This window comes from Mytilus edulis, chromosome 14 (genome assembly GCF_963676685.1).
Source record: "Mytilus edulis chromosome 14, xbMytEdul2.2, whole genome shotgun sequence".
Taxonomy (NCBI): Eukaryota; Metazoa; Mollusca; class Bivalvia; order Mytilida; family Mytilidae; genus Mytilus; species Mytilus edulis.
Window position 1 is genome coordinate 46,100,695 of NC_092357.1, and position 16,728 is coordinate 46,117,422.

Genomic DNA, 16,728 nt, shown 5'->3' on the forward strand with positions numbered 1-16,728 from the left:
TATTGTATCATGTAAAATTTTCCAAGAAATAACTAAAATGCTGACAGTTGTAATCCTAGTTTGCTTAAATTCGAAACTTGAAAGTATCAATGAGATTGTCTGTTATCAAGTCTCATGTTGCAAAAACAACCATGTCTTCTTTAAATGTATTGCTAGTTCAAACAAAACATTACTCCCATCGTATCAGCACTTTGAAAAAATTACGTTTGTACCCCATAAAATACCGTCCCAACCTTGAACTGTGATATTTAGAAAAAAAAGTTATTTACTGTGTAAATATTTATTCCCATTTATAAGATTTAATAATGCACGCTTAAGATAAAATGAGTTTTTGTTGTAAACATAAAATGTTGTAATTTTAGACTGCAGTTACAAAAATGTACATGTTTGCATAGTTTTTGTGGTCTACAATAATTTAAGACATCTTTTACTCATTTTAAAATATCAATATCGATAAAATACTGTTGCTTTTAATTTGTCGTTGTATAAATTGAAGGAAATTAAATAAAGGAATTCCTTGAATAAATAGTCTGTGATAAAAACTAATATGAAAATTACTATAATCTCTGGAAATTTCGTTGTTTTCGAATTGAGTTTTACTTCTTTTTTTATAAAGTCAAAAATATTTCAAAAAAAATCTTTATGTATATTTACAAGATCAAAAAAATTAACATAAAACCATTAAAAAATTAATAGAAATCACTGAACTTTAACCTAATAACCTATCATTCTAATGACAACCTTACTCGCCTGAATATAAACGTAAGTTGTAGTTTATCAAACGGATACAAAAAAATACATATATTGTCGGACTGGGAGGATAAACTATCACTATTAAGTGTAATTTTTAAAAATCAACCTGTCACTATTGTGTGATGTTAAGTTATAGGAACATTGGGTTTTAAATTTAGATATGTTGTTTTATTAATGACATTATCTACAGTGACATTTCATGAAATGATGTTATTTACATTTTCTTCCGTTATGGAAATAATAAGAAAACTAGATATTAAACCATTATAAGATATCAATTCCTGTGGCATATACTTTCAAACCCCTTTTCGATAAAATCACTGGTGTTAAAATGATGATCGTTACTGGAATTACGACGATCCTATTATAGCGATGACAGAAATAGGTAACACCTTATATCATTTTTCTCAAATTTAGCCTGTAGTTGTTACTCAGCTGAAAAGTTTTTTTTATACCATTACACCACATTTGAATCGTAACGGTGCACTTTACTTGTCTAAGCGCTTTGAAAATTGCCGTAAAAAAATCAGGATGATTATTGTAACTCAATGGCATTTTTCTTGTTTGGGATCGTTGTTTAATTCTAGTTACGATTATCAGTTTAACACCAGTGAAAATGTATCTATACAATTAAAATTATGGTGATCAAACAAGAGAAATAAAAAAAACACATTGTGTATTTGCTGTTATTGAGGTATAACAGTTTAAATATAGTTGTATTCGGACAAGATATTTCGATTGTCTTCTTATTCACACTGAATAAGAGGAGCTGTGTGTTCTTCTGTAAGACTATTTACAGGTTCCGATTCCTCATCCATATCAGGTCTGATAGAAACTATAAACAATAAAATAAATAGTTAACATTATTCATAAGATGTTATAAAATTACAACCCGTTAAAGACACATGAATACATACTTTAGCTTATTTCTACTCCTTTCTTTGTTTTGTGTTTAACATGTGATTCTTTCCTTTGTCCTACTCGGTTCTACACCTTAGATTCGTTCAAAAATTACCAAACAGAAACCAGAATACTGTAAATTTTTGTTTAATACGTAATATCTCTATAGTTGAACATTATAGAAATCCAGTTCTTGTGCATTATCATTCAACATCACCAATGCAGTCAAATTAAAAAAAAATCAAACATGTATCAAATCTGATAGTAATGACTAAATGTCAAATTACTTTTCAATCAAAATTAGAAATGCTGATCACAATTATTTGTATTTATATGGTTTTGTTTGTGTTATTTATTGCTCATTTTCTATCAGATGCGACGTATTTTTTCAGCAAAATTCTACAACATAATGTTATCTTGAATATAACTGTTACAACATATTAACAGGTTTGTGAAAGGTTAAATGGCTGTCATAAAAAAAAAACATTTGTAACTAGTGACTATCGTTGTTATCTATCTGTCACACTTTATATTCATATGTTTTTGTTAATTTTTTATACGTTTTAAATTTTCATCAGGACGTAAGTTTTCTCATTGTCAATGATGCACTTGTTATCCTGGTACCATTGATAGCTTATGATGTTCATTGTGGAATGCCAATGTTGACCAGTTGTTGTAACAATTGTGTATGGTTGTATTTTTGTATTAAGCCGGTCTAAAAGGCAATCACACCACCATACTAAATTACAAGAGTGACTGACTTGAGGTCGGAATTATTTTCGTTATTGGACAGCTGTAGAGTGACTAGACCCTCCTATCCGAATAGTCATAGTATCGTCTTTACAATATTAAAAAAAAACAAGTCTTATGTATACATAGTATAGATTTTTTTTCATTTTAATCTAACTTTACTTGACACATATGTCGATTACGAAGATTGCAATTTTGATATACATGATACAGGAGATCAGATGTGTTTATAATTTAAATAAAAAGATATGCAGCCTAACTGTATAAAACTTACCCTTGTCAAGTGTATTTGATCCCTGTACAATTTCATTCTGGTTCTTAGGTCTACACAAGATACAGGAACATAACAATAATTCGCTTACGGAACATTCTGCCGAGAGACCTCCTGCATCTACAAACACATACATATATGAAATGAGGTATAAATATATAATCAAATATAGAATTGGAACTTTGCAAAATCATTTAAACTTCAAGTAAACACTTTGATAAGTAAAACAAGAATAAAAAATGCAAATAATTTTTTAAAATATCTCTACATGTTTTCCTTTGACTTTAGTTTAACAAACTGTGTTCAAATAAGTGTATACACACATTAGTATTGATTTATTTACACATTATCATTACTGAAATCGTATGAAAATGTACAAAACAAAAAACGATGTGTTTAATGAATTTTATTTCATCAGCTTGAATATGTATAAAATCGGAGACATTTTCAGAAAACCAGGACCAAATCATCACATTGCAATGCGTTGTCTATATTCGATTTAAATTGTAACCTTTGTGCCTTTGGTAACTATTATTCGCCCTTCATTTAATGAAAACAGTCAGACTTACTAATGTTTCCCGGTCTATTTGTTAGACATGCATAACAGTATCTACCGCTTCGTCTTTTTCTTTGACGACAACAGATGCACCAATAAACGACCAATCCGCATAAGACCAAAAATCCAGCAACTCCACCTGATACACCAGCAATAACATCGTCTTTTTGAAAAAGAAATCAAATTAGAATATTCTTTATTTAACATTTTTTTAAAATGAAGCCACTAACAAGACATCTTACATATAATCTGTAATTGCTGGCGCCCTCAACAGAAAAGGGGTGATATTTTGTTAATCTACGTTTTTGTTCTTATTTTCATTCTTCAACACATTATGCTTCTTGGAAATGAATAAACCATTGTTTATGGAACTGTGTAATGATGTGAAACACTATATGCAATTATGCAAGAGACATTTGAATGATCAAAAATGGTAGTTTTTACCATGGATACAGCAAAAATGCCCCAAAATAATAACAAATGCTAAAAAGTATATTTAACTTCACAAAATGTTAATTGGTAATTGCCGATTGTCGGATCACTTTGGAATTTTCAAATGGCGGCTGTTAACATAGAAACAGTAAAAAAGCTCTAAAATGTAAGACTCTTCACAGAAATAATAGTTGACATGTATAGTCATTTCACTTCAGGTTGATCATAAGTTTAAACTTTTTGAGACAGATTTTTTTTTTGTATTGTCAAAATGAAGATTTAAAAATGCTTTTTTGAAAAATATAAATAAAAGTATATGCAACCGGCTATTTTTTCATGTCGTTGAAAATTGCCTAGATTTGGTTAGAAAAAAAAATTTGAGCATACAAACAATTCTATGAGATAGTGTTTTGAAATAACTTGTGAGAAGATAGGCTTTATAATGTTTTAAGAAAATAAAAAGAAAAAATGGTTTTACCGAACTTATTTTCTTGTTGCAAGTAAAAAATTAAAAACAAACTTATTATTTAGGTATATTTTTTTTAATAAAGAGGTATCTCCATTTGAAAGACTCATTTGAAAAAGAATTATTTTCTAAAAAAAAAATGATATTTGTTTAAATATTTGGAAGTATACAATAAATCACCAAGTTTTCTTTATATAAAAAAAAAACGGTCCAACCATTAAATTGCAAATCTGTCTCCAAATTTGCAGATTTGGGCAAAAAACTAGACTGATTTTCTACAGTGATTGTGCAATCCAAGATGGCGGTATGCCATGAATCTACCTTAAGAATTTTCAAAATGACTGTCATAGCCTTTGAAAATGGATGAGTCGTATTCGCTATTGCTCTCGGTGGCATATCTAGTTGTAGAAGTAAATTTACATAACTGTGAATAAAAACTTTACAGGTATCATCAACGTAGGCTTAACTCTAACAATACCAACTGGTCAGTCAATTCAAATGTCCCAATTAAATTGTAAATTTTAAAAATCTGTTTGAACAATAGGTTAAAGTAAACAGCAACACTCATAGTCAAGTCCCAGTAAAAACAGTTAAAATTGGCTGAGCACCTGCCATACAAAATAATAAGTTTGCATATTCATAGTGACATGTAGGTTATATCTAGAACTTTAGCCATATATGGATATACTTACAGTGATATTCTACTCTTGTTTCAATTTCAAACGTAAAAGTATCATTTAGTTTGTCTGGTATAAAATCCTCATGTGGTATTTTAATGTGTTTGTTGTATCCATCATGTTCTTTATCATTTTTCTTTACTTCGAAGGAAACATAATCGACAAAGTATATCCAATTCGAAAGAAAAAGGTCACCAGGGTAAGGATCCCTATCGCAATCTTTACCTTTAATCTGAAAGTTAACAGAAAAGTGTTCAACATACAATTTATAATTACTACTACATATAAACAATGTAAGGTTATCAGTATTACAAAGTTCAAAAACATCAGTCGAACACTACTTGGTGTTATGTAATTATCATAAAACACTGTACACTGTATCGGTGTTCTATAAAACTGAATTTTCTTATTGTGACGTCATGAATAAAGGCGACCATGTCTGATGACGTCACATCAACAGTACACAACTTTCCTCAAATCTTTGAAAAGGAAGGATAAAATCATAAGATGTAACTCGTGTAATACGACATTTCTCAACTCTCAATAGTTAAGATTTAATTATTTAAAAAGCCCAGCAAGCCTCGCGCTTTAAGTATGTAAATTTAACTGTCTCGAGTCGAGAAATATCGTTATACACTCTTTGCAGTTGTGGAATCTTTATATCATTCGACGTGGCTTCGTATACACAGGATTAACATATTTTGTTTAACAGTTGGAGGTAACGGAATTTTGTAAAACAAAATATATTTTTTTGTCTATCCTTTCGTCGTTCTTCACTTTTTTGCTGCTGGATGTTTCTATTAGGCTTATGATTTTTTTTTTTAAAGTTTTTAATTGACGGTCTTCAATAATGCATATACAGCGTTATTAATATTAATATTAAGAATTCGCTTAAATAATTTTCCAAAATAGTTTAATATTATTCAATGTGAAGGTAAATTGTTCTTAAAATTTTAAAGAGACAAGAGAAAAACTTAAAGTCAGTAATCATGTCGATCGTAGTAATAACAGAGCTCAATTTTGAGCACATGCTAATTATCAAAGCAACGTCCGTTTACTTAACAGGATGTAAATGTTTAATTTCCTGATAAAGAGTGTCAAACACTAAAATTCATAATCAAAATCTCCTAAGCGTTAGGTAAAATAGTATTGTGTAGTGCGGATTCATTAATTTTCATAGGTACCAATTGTCGTGGTTTAAGGACAACTTGCATATTCGTGGATGTTTTATTTTTTGGCAAAGTCTGCATACATTCCTTATCTATTTCGTTGAACATTTATATTCGTTGTTTTTCTGTACCTATGAAATACATAAAAATTGGTATCCAACGAATATAAATGAATCCAAAGTATCAAATTACCTCGCCATTATAGTCGAAGTTGTTGGTATCATAATTGTAATGGGTGACAAATATGTTGTAATGAAGCATACTTTGACATTGAGGACTGTCAAAATGCAGTTGTCGTATGGACATACGATATATGTAAAACACTGATTTAGGAGTTGTAAACGACATTTGTCTACAATCGAAGTGGCTTAAATCCCCTTCAAACTTCATTAAAGCTTTGGTATCTTTATCAACAACATACGTCGGTGCATCACATGCATCATTTGGAAAGGAATCTAACAAAAATGAAATACCAGTATTAAGCACATTGTAGGCATGAACGAAAGAAAATATAAGAATTCACTAAAAGCTTTTGTATCTAATAATTTGTCATTTTGCAATATAATAGACGTCAAGCAACAAACAATCAACATATCAATAATGTTGTAATATAGAAAAACAGACAGCCTGATCGACATAACGTCTAGCAATAAACTTGTTCACATTGATTTAAAATGCTGTACGACTTCTGAATATATAATTCAAGTATGAATATTAATAATTGTGTAGTTATGTCAGAGTACATACAAATCACAGCGTTCTCTAAGCTCTATACCATAACCCATTGGACTGTAATACTCGTTTTACCTGTCAAGATACTTATTAACATCATACGTGTTAATTTAAATGGAAATACGTCACAAGTTGTACTTGCTTGCTGTTTTCTTTAGTGGCATGAGAGAGATAAGGGCTACCAAATGTTTATTAAGTTAAGCAGACACTGTTTTTATTCTGTATGTCCAGTAGAAATGTTATGTCTGTTCATGTCATGAACAATTCTTAATTGACAATTGAATGTAAACATATATTTTTTTTTCTATAATGAACTTGAACCTAAGGATACATAATGTCTGTTTGGTCAGCTGCGATTTTTAAAAAATGCTATCGACTAAAATCTATTTAGTCTATCTATAACACGACGGATGCCGTAGACGGTGCAGGAAATGCTTACCCTTCGGGAGCACCTGATTTCATGACCGGTTTTTAGTGGAGTTCGTGTTGTTTCTTAATCATTATTTATAACTGTTGATGTAAATGTCCTTTGGATTTGTAAGTCATTGTTTACTCCTTGGTTTTGATTGTTATTGTCTTTTTAAATGCTGACTGAAATCCTTCCCCAAAATGGTTGACTTTTTATAATATAGAAAATTCTAACATACATGTCACTGTTTTACTGAAGCAGACATCTTGAAGGGCTACCAATATTGTCATGAGAACTGTCAAGTTTATCAGTTGAAACGCCATGGTTTCTGAAAACAGATAGAAAACATCCTCTTGATGGATTTAATATTGATTGATATCAATATAACTTACATACTCAGACTTTACAAACGTCATCAGTATCTGAGTAGAATGTTGGTGAAACAGGATTACGCCAAAGAGCATATCGAAAAGGTCATCAGAAAATACTAAGTACTTGCTGACATATTTAATCTAAAGCTGTAAAGTTATTCGGGTTCTGCAAGTGCTAAACAATTAAGATTATGGATGTTTTTTTTTAAACTCTCCTAACTTGATAATGCTTAAAAATCTCTTGTTATAAACAATTAAGGCAATGTTTTGATATGATCAAATATATTCTGTCTATGTTCAAATTTAAATAGCATTCTAAATATATACACCAATCAGTTACAATCAGGAAGAAATCAAACGTTTAAGTGAAAGCGGACACTCTTTGTTCGTTTTCACAATGTAATATATTCTTCAACTCAGTGGGTAATAATAAACGAACTGTCTATACTGTAGCTCACGTATGCCTAATTGATAATACTGGATTTTTTTGTGTTTCTTTTTAATTCATCTGTTACAAGAGCTAAACAAAGGTAATCTATATAACATGTATAACACGAGGTTAAAGTCCAGTCACACTGTCACGTGTTATTCCGTTTAAAAATGCTACGTTTCCATAACGTTTTTATTAAAAATCCCCCGTTATTTTTAAAGCTAGGGTTTACTAGGTTTGTACTACGTTCTTGTTACGTTTTGCTACATATAATTAGTACGTGTATACTTACGTTTCCACCACGCATTGATACGTTTTGATACGTTTCGATACGTAGTAAGCACATTTTGTTACGTTCCGCTAGGATTTGATACGTATTTTCTAGGTTTCTACTTTATTTCAATTTTCGCTACATTGTTTGTTGAATTTACAAAACATATTGGGCAGGTCCCGTTTTGAACAAAGGATCACTACGTACCGATACGCTTCGTTACGTATATTCCTGTTTCGCTACACTTTCAAAACGTAAAACGTAGCTCTTGAAACGTGACAGTGTGACTGGGGCTTTTAATCTAGTAAATAATTGTGGGCACTTAAAATGCTATGAACATGTTATAATTAGTATTGTGCTTTAGTTATTTACTTGTATACGTTTCATTAAATGGTCCATATCATTAAAATATTTCTAAAGAAAGCAATTGACATAGACAATGCAATTCTTATATTGTATAACAACCTATTTAAAACGATGTATATCCTCAAATTCATCAATCTTTAAGATCGTAAAACCAATGTGTGTCAATTGTAAAATTGAGAATGGAAATGGGGAATGTGCCAAAGAGACAACAACCCCACCATAGAAAAAAAAACAACAGCAGAAGGTCACCAACAGGTCTTCAATGTAGCGAGAAATTCCCGCAACCGGAGGCGTCCTTCAACTGGTCCCTAAACAAATATATACTAGTTCAGTGATAATAAACGCCATACTAATTTCCAAATTGTACACAAGAAACTAAAAATAAAATAAAACAAGACTAACAAAGGCAAGATACTCCTGACCTGGGACAGGCGCAAAAATGCGGCGGGGTTAAACATGTTTGTGAGATCTCAACCCTCCCCTATACCTCTAGCCAATGTAGAAAAGTAAACGCATAACAATAAGCACATTAGAATTCAGTTCAAGAGAAGTCCGAGTCTGATGTCAGAAGATGTAACCAAAGAAAATAAACAAAATGACAATAATACATAAATAACAACATACTACTAGCAGTTAGCTGACATGCCAGCTCCAGACTTCAATTAAACTGACTAAAAGATTATGATTTCATCATATGAACATCAAGTACAATCCTTCCCGTTAGGGGTTTAGTATCATACCATCATAACATATATGAAAAGAACATAGCCTGTGTCATGCCAACAACTAGTTTTTTTAATAAATTTGTAAAGTTCCGGTGCAAAGACCCTATAATTGAATCAATATTCACGCCAAAATATGCAATCTTTAAAGACCTGACAACAGTATCGTAACTATATCCCTTCTTAATAAGTCTATTCAAAGGTTTTGTTAGTTTTGAGGTGAATACTGACACCTTTGTGCTTTATAAAGACTATTTCCATAAAAAATTGGATGTGAAATACCTGAACGTATAAGAAGTCTGCATGTTGAGCTATATTTACGAATGATGTCCTTATACCGATGATAAAATTTAGTAAATGTTTTGACTAGTTTGAGATATCGAAAACCCTGGTGTAATAATTTTTCAGTAATACGTAAATTCCTTTCGTTAAAATCTTAAACATTGTTACATACACGAGCGAATCGTACAAGTTGAGATATATAAATACCGTAAGATGGGGACAAGGGAACTTCACCATCTAAAATGGATAATTAACGATAGGAAATGAGAAATTATCTCTTTTATCATAAATTTTAGTATTCAGCTTTCCGTTAGTGATTTAGAAATCAAGATCGAGGAAAGGGCAGTGGTCATTGTTATTATTAGCTTTATTTAAAGTAAGTTCAACAGCATAAATTCCTTTAATATACATACTGAAGTCGTCATTATTGAGAGCCAAAATATCATCCAAATATCTAAAAGTATTATTAATTAAAAATTGTTTATCAGATGTTGTTTCGATGGGTCTTATACAGTTTTCAGCGTTCCGTAGTTGAATTCTGTACTTACAATTCAGCGTTTTACATTTGCTTATTTTTGTCAGCAATTGTAACTCATAGCAATACAAGAACAGGTCCGCAATAAGTGGTGCACAGTGGAATTGGAATTCCGTTAACCTGACGATATACGGAATGTTCATATAAGAGTATAATTTTTGCTTTATTTAGAAAATTAATGATCAATTTCGTTTAAGTATATATATATATATTTTTTTGATTATTATATTAAAAAAATATATTGATAATTGATTAGGATTTTGCTTTATTTAGAAATGCCGTTCTAATAAATTTTGTTTTAGTATATTTATATATATCATCATCGGCTAAGTGCTCCCAAAGAATAATAATTTGATTAATGTATGAAAACATGAAGAGGAAATACGAATTTATATCATACTTTTGGGTGAATTGTTTTGTCCTTTAATGCCCTTTTTCGTTGCATATCAACTTCTACTGAATGTTAGGTTAAACAATTGTTATGTAAAGCCAGTGTTCTTTAAAAAAATACTTCGTTGCAATAAGCAGTTTAAATAAAATTGTAAGTTAAGTTATTTCGTATACATGTTGCTTCATGTTGTCACGACACAGTAAAATTAAAAAGGACACTTTATATATTTATTTTCTTGTAAATAAACTTCGTTTTTCAATTGTTTTTTTATAAGTTATATTAAAAACGTTCGTTTATCCGTTAGCTTAATACATGCATATGATCTACCTACATACTAGTATGTTATAAGTAATGTGTTTACAGTTTATGTCATGAAAAGAATATTTTTCAAGTTCCTTTTGGTCTTATTAAGAATCTCTTCGCATTAACTTTTATTTTAAATTCAGCGCTAAAAACATTAAAATTATTGGATTTTTTTTAAAGATATAAATTAAGCCTCCTACCTTAGTATAACGTAAAGTAATTCGAAAATATTTTAAACAATGTTTTATACGTAACCTTTTATGAATTAGCAGGTTCTGTCTATGTTCACAAACTTTAAATAACACTGTAAATATATACACCAATCAGTTACAATCAGGAAGAAATTTAACTTACAAATGAAAGAGGACACTCTTTGTTCGTTTTCACAATGTAATATAATCTTCAACTCAGGGGGTAATAATAAACGAATTTTCTGTACTGTAGATCACGTATGACTGAATACTAATATTGTTGTGGTTTTTTTTAATTGTTTAAAGAGCTAAACAAACGTAATTTGAATAACATAAAGTAAACCTAGTTAATATTTTTAGCACTTTACATGTTTTAATGAGCATTGTGTTTTGGTTATTTACTTATATACGTTTTATGATATAAGTAATTCATATAAAGATCCATACAATTCTAATAGTTTTACAGAAAGCATTTGACATAGCCAATTCATTTTTTTTTTATTTTTTTTAAAACCATTGATACTGTGTTAACCTTCCAATTCATTAATCTTTAAGATCAGCTACTCTTTTCACTGCTAACAATATATTTCGTCATCTTTTTGAAAGGATGCATAACACATATCTATGACAAGTTCTGTCAGCTTTTATAAGCCTAAAAAATCAAAAATATATGTATCAACATTTTAAAGCTGTTTCGTGTGTTTACCGGACACCCATTTTTTGTAAAGCAACACAACAGTTGCCAAATGTAGAGCAGGGTCTGCTTTCCTTTCCGGAGTACAACAATCACCCCCTTTTGAAGGGGTTCGTGTTGTTGTTGTATCCCTATTGGTGACAATAGTACCTATTGTGTCTGTTTGTTTTATTCACGTATCGTTGTTTGTATTATAGAATTCAATGCAACTGTCGTAAAAGTGAGCTGTTTAGCGCTATAAAACCAGATGTATTCTATAATTTCCTACATTCGAAAATGCCTGTACCAAGTCAGCAATATAACAGTTGTTGTCCATTCGTTTGATTTATCATTTGATTTTGCCATTTGATTCGGAACTTTCCATTTTGAATTTTTATTGAAGATCATTATTTTTGCGAATTTACTTTTTTTCCTCTATACTGACCGACTGAAGTAACCCAAAACTAGATTATTTTTTTTTATTTCCATTTTCGAATATGCATTTTTCTGTAAACAAACTTATTAACAGAAAGTTTTTACGATACTTCAGTGTTTAAAAGACACGTAATCAATCCAGCTCGAAAGTTGGATTGATTACGTCATTTGTAATGTTCCAATATTTTAGTATACATTGAAACCATGGTTTTTCCCTCACCAATAAACGTGTAACTGTCAAAAGCAATGACTACCCATAACACACGCCAAAATGATTTGCAGGAAGGTCAACAAATTCTGTTCGGCAATTTTTGGGTTCTGTTTTTCACCTTCTGCCATTGTTTCACCCATTTAATGGGTTTTGGCAATTATGCGGTTAACACTTTTAACGCTTTTAATGTTTTCTGCAGTCGATTCTTTGGCAATTCAGTTAAAGGGAAACAATTATGGGAACAATTTGTGCAAATGGCATTCATTAATTTAATAAGCAGTAGACACTGCGGCCATGACCTGTCGCGCAAATACGTTGCGTAATCAAATTATGTTGACGTTGCATTGTCCCTACATGCTGATCTGGTCATTAATGGTCTTCAATAATCCTGTCTACCGGTATCATTGACGGACGGACAGTTAGACGAGTTTCTGACGTCAAGTTGTCTGGTTGCTGCACATTCACGTTTGCAATATTCTATTGGGTTTATTCTGTTTTTTTATTCCTCAGTTTTTGCAATATGAAGATGCAACGTGTTTAAGTGATTTATGTGTTTATGGATTGAAAAGAAGTTTTCACAAAGGAACAAAAATGTAAAAATCTTTAATTTGTTCAAAATTTTGCTTTCAGAAATTCTTGCGTTCTCAATAACCCGGTATGTTCAATAACCGCAGCTAGGTACATTAGATGTTGATTGTTTGAAAGAGAAAGAAGTATGAAAAGCATGAATAGTAGTTTTATTAGGAGTTTTATGATTTGATTAAAAAGATATCTACAAATGAGTGTTGCGTTTTTAAAGTCAGTCAGTATATATGCTTAACTGATATAACTTTAAGGGGGTCAAACTTCTTGTAGTTACTGCATCACTTCAAATGCTTCATTTTCTCCCTTATTAACACAAACTTTCATTTTAAACAAGAATATATGACAAACGTGGTGATTGTAACTTTCCAAATGTAAACTTCCCATTTTATCAGCAGCTTCAAATTATCCGGTCCCTTATATCTTAATTAATGCGTTACGTACTACATGTATATTATCTGCATGAACATATGTTTTCTCTTAACAGATCCAAGCACCGCAGACTTATCTGGAAGAAACAATGCACTTCATGCAATAAAATAATTGAGAGCCTTTCTATAAAAAAAAATCTTTCGCCTGGAAACTAGTATAAAACGCTCATAAAATTAAAACTGGATGAACACTCTTTCAATACAACTTTTGTTACATCGGCTTATAAATCAAGGAATCAGTGTTTACATGTATGTTATCAATTGTTTTATATTAAAAACGTTTTGCTATCGGTTCACGTAATAAAAGCACATAATCCTTATATATAATACCATAGTAATGCATTTATGGCTATGTCAAGAATATAATATTTTTCAATTTTCTTTTGGTCTTATTCTGAACCTTTACGCATTAACTAGTATTTAAATCTGCAATGTTGAATTTTAGTTCAGCACTAATAACAAAAAGAATATTGGTTTTTTTTTAAGATACAAATTTAGCATCCTACCTTGGTATAACGTAAACTATTTCGATAATATTTATCGATCTTTAATTATATGTAACCTTGATTGATTAAGCAGGTTCTGCCTATGTTCATCAACTCAAAATTACACTCTAAGTATATACGCCAATCAAATGCAATCAGGAAGGAATCACACTTACAAATGAAAAAGGAGACTCTGTGCACATTTAAACAATGTTACACAATCTTCAACTCAGGGGTTAACCATTAACGAACTATGTTTACTGTAGCTCACGCATGACAGATTACTGGTGTTGTTTCTATCAAGTTTATATATGTTAAAAGACTTAACAAAGTTGATCAACAGTATATCAAAAAGTGTCAAATAAAGGCAACAATGGTATACCGCTGTTCGAAAGTCATGAATCGATTGAGAAAAAAAAGTGCGGGTAACAAACTAAAACTGAGGAAAATATATCAGATATAAGAAGAAATCGACGAAACGATAGAAATACTTAAGCAACACACAGAAAAATGAGCTATCAGATCAAAGTTGCCATTTTCCTGACTTGGTATAGAACATTTTTTTTCATTGAACCTCGTTTTGTGACTAGCCAAACCTCAAGCTTTCATAGCAATGTTTAACACTAAAACGACAACATTCCATGACAGGACTACAATAAATATATCTACCAAGGTTGTATAGCTGCTTACATGACAATCATTTATATATGCTTTACTAATATAATTTTGCAGACTGCAGACTCAAAATTCGTATAGTTACTGCAAAACTAACAATGTCTCGTTTTCGTCATTATCAACACAAAGCAGACACTGCAAACTTGAATATATGAAAACAAGATTGTGTCTAAAGTACACGGATGCCCAACTCGCAATATCATTTTCCATGTTCAATGAACCATGAAATTAAACTGGGTAAAACTTTAATTTGGCACTAAAATTAGAAGGATCATACCATAGGAATCATGTGTACTAAGTTTAAAGTTGATTGGACTTCAACATCATCAAAATCTAAATTGACAAAACAAATTAACCTGAAACTCCTACTTTAATTTTTTATGTTCAGTGGACCTAGAAATTGGGGTCAAAATTCGAACTTGGCTTTAAAATTAGAAGGATTATATCATAAGCAACAATAGTACTAAGTCTCAAGTCGATTGGACTTCGGCTTCATCAGAAACTACCTTGACCAACAACTGCAACCTGGAGTCCAGACGGACGAACGGACGCACGGACGAACGGATGCACGGAAGGACACAAGGAATAACGAACAGATGGACGCACAAGACCGGAAACCATAATGTTCCTCTACTATCGTAAGTGGGAAATAAACATGTTGATTACAATTTGATCAACAGTTTCATATCCTCGGTTCCATCATTAGTCCGTTACAAATCTGAATTAATACGTCACGTGCCATATGAACCGAATGAACAGATATTAGCAACGAATAAATAAGAACTGCTTCAAACGAGTTATGAGGAAATAGGACTGCAATCATTACCAACAATTGATCAACCAATCTGATGTGAATTTTTGCAGTCTTACATTTTAACACACTATCATAGACATTTATAGTTCTAATGTGTACTTTTTTCGACTGTGTCCTATTCCGTATGATGTATATTGAGAATGGACAAGGGGCGCTAGCGTTATCAACTCACTCGGTATTGCTCTGTTTGGAGTTTCCTTGATTTTATTATTTTTCAAATCGATTGACGATTTGATTGGCATTATCTATTACACAATACTAACAAAAGTAACAACACTAAACATTGACAATGCGCAAAATCCTTACACAGAGTAGGTTTAATAGTCCCGAAATGACAAATGTAAAATAATTTGAGAAAATTGTCTATTTTTATGTATAAAACAAGGAACAAAATATGTTATACAGTATCTAACGTCCATCATTAAATTATAGGCTCGTGACATTATACATTAAACTGATCTAAAAACAAAAGCCCTCATGCCGTTATTTACACTCAGGAATGCATTTTGATGTGAAGAAAAAGCAACACACGATATATAGATTGATGCACGATTAGCATTAGCATTGCCAGGAAACTAGTCTTATTTCGTCATTCGTAATTTCCAATATACCAATAAACACCAACGGGATTTTTTTAATTCAACATAGCGTAATGTGTTTATTCATGTTTTGTGTTTACATGAGTAGAATTTGATTTCAGTAATTATACAAAAACAGAGAAAGGCAAGACAACCAACAATAAATCGAACAATTGCAGTAGTGTTATAACCTCGAAAGAATGGGTTTATCCCTAAAAGGTAAAAACAACAAAAATCACAAATCAAAAAATTTTTTTTTTTATGATTCTGTGCTAAAGTACAGCCCTTGGATTATGTTAACTTTTCAATGTCATGAACAGCTGATACAGCCCTTGGATGGTGTAAACATCTCATAAAAACGTGTATGGTTTAATCGTGTATGACATATGGTGCAATGGTAGAAAGTGTATGATGCTATGGTGTATGGTGTAAAGGGAAGAGTGTTATGGTGTATGGGGAACTGTGTGCTTGTGTGCGTGTATATAAACTGTAGCTATCAAAGTTTAAAACTATGCAAAATATTGATAAGCACTGATTTATAATTGTATACATTAATTTACAATATGGTGATCGATGTTCGTTTTCTTTCTAAATAAATGAATAATGTTGGAGTCGCACGCTTTCTTGGAAATTAATTTGCATTATGAGTAAATTCGGATGGTGTGGATAGAATGTGTTAAGTTTATGGTGCAAATTAACGGTGTAACAGAGGGACGAAAGATACCAAAGGGACAGTCAAACTCATAAATCTAAAATAAACTGACAACGCCATGGCTAGAAATGAAAAAGAGGAACAAATAAACTGTAGTACACATGACACAACATAGGAAAGTAAAGAATAAACAACACGAACCCCACCAAAAACTA

General features: G+C 31.1%; 1 protein-coding gene across 2 annotated transcripts; it reads right to left on the reverse strand.

The window, feature by feature from the left end:
• Nucleotides 1-1,366: 1,366 nt before the first annotated feature.
• Nucleotides 1,367-11,093, reverse strand: LOC139503412 (uncharacterized). 2 transcript variants are annotated; one of them, XM_071293190.1, is made up of 7 exons: nucleotides 10,987-11,050; nucleotides 7,354-7,443; nucleotides 6,167-6,429; nucleotides 4,821-5,037; nucleotides 3,244-3,393; nucleotides 2,678-2,794; nucleotides 1,367-1,588 (listed from the first exon to the last, which is right to left on the reverse strand). In XM_071293190.1, exons 2-7 carry the CDS (start codon nucleotides 7,436-7,438, stop codon nucleotides 1,500-1,502), a joined length of 921 nt encoding a protein of 306 aa, XP_071149291.1. In that variant the 5' UTR covers nucleotides 7,439-7,443; nucleotides 10,987-11,050; the 3' UTR covers nucleotides 1,367-1,499. The 2 variants fall into 2 exon arrangements, with proteins under 2 accessions (XP_071149291.1, XP_071149293.1); XM_071293192.1 differs by having other exon boundaries at nucleotides 1,454-1,588; nucleotides 11,042-11,093.
• Between the last annotated feature and the right edge of the window lie 5,635 nt (nucleotides 11,094-16,728).

Coding starts and splice junctions, on each gene's coding strand:
- LOC139503412 (XM_071293190.1), bottom strand. CDS start 7,438: ATGGCGTTTCAACTGATAAACTTGACAGTTCTCATGACAATATTGGTA. Junction 6,430..7,353: donor CTTCAGTAAAACAGTGACAT/GTATGTTAGAAT, acceptor CATTTTTGTTAG/ATTCCTTTCCAAATGATGCA. Junction 5,038..6,166: donor ACTTCGACTATAATGGCGAG/GTAATTTGATAC, acceptor GTTAACTTTCAG/ATTAAAGGTAAAGATTGCGA.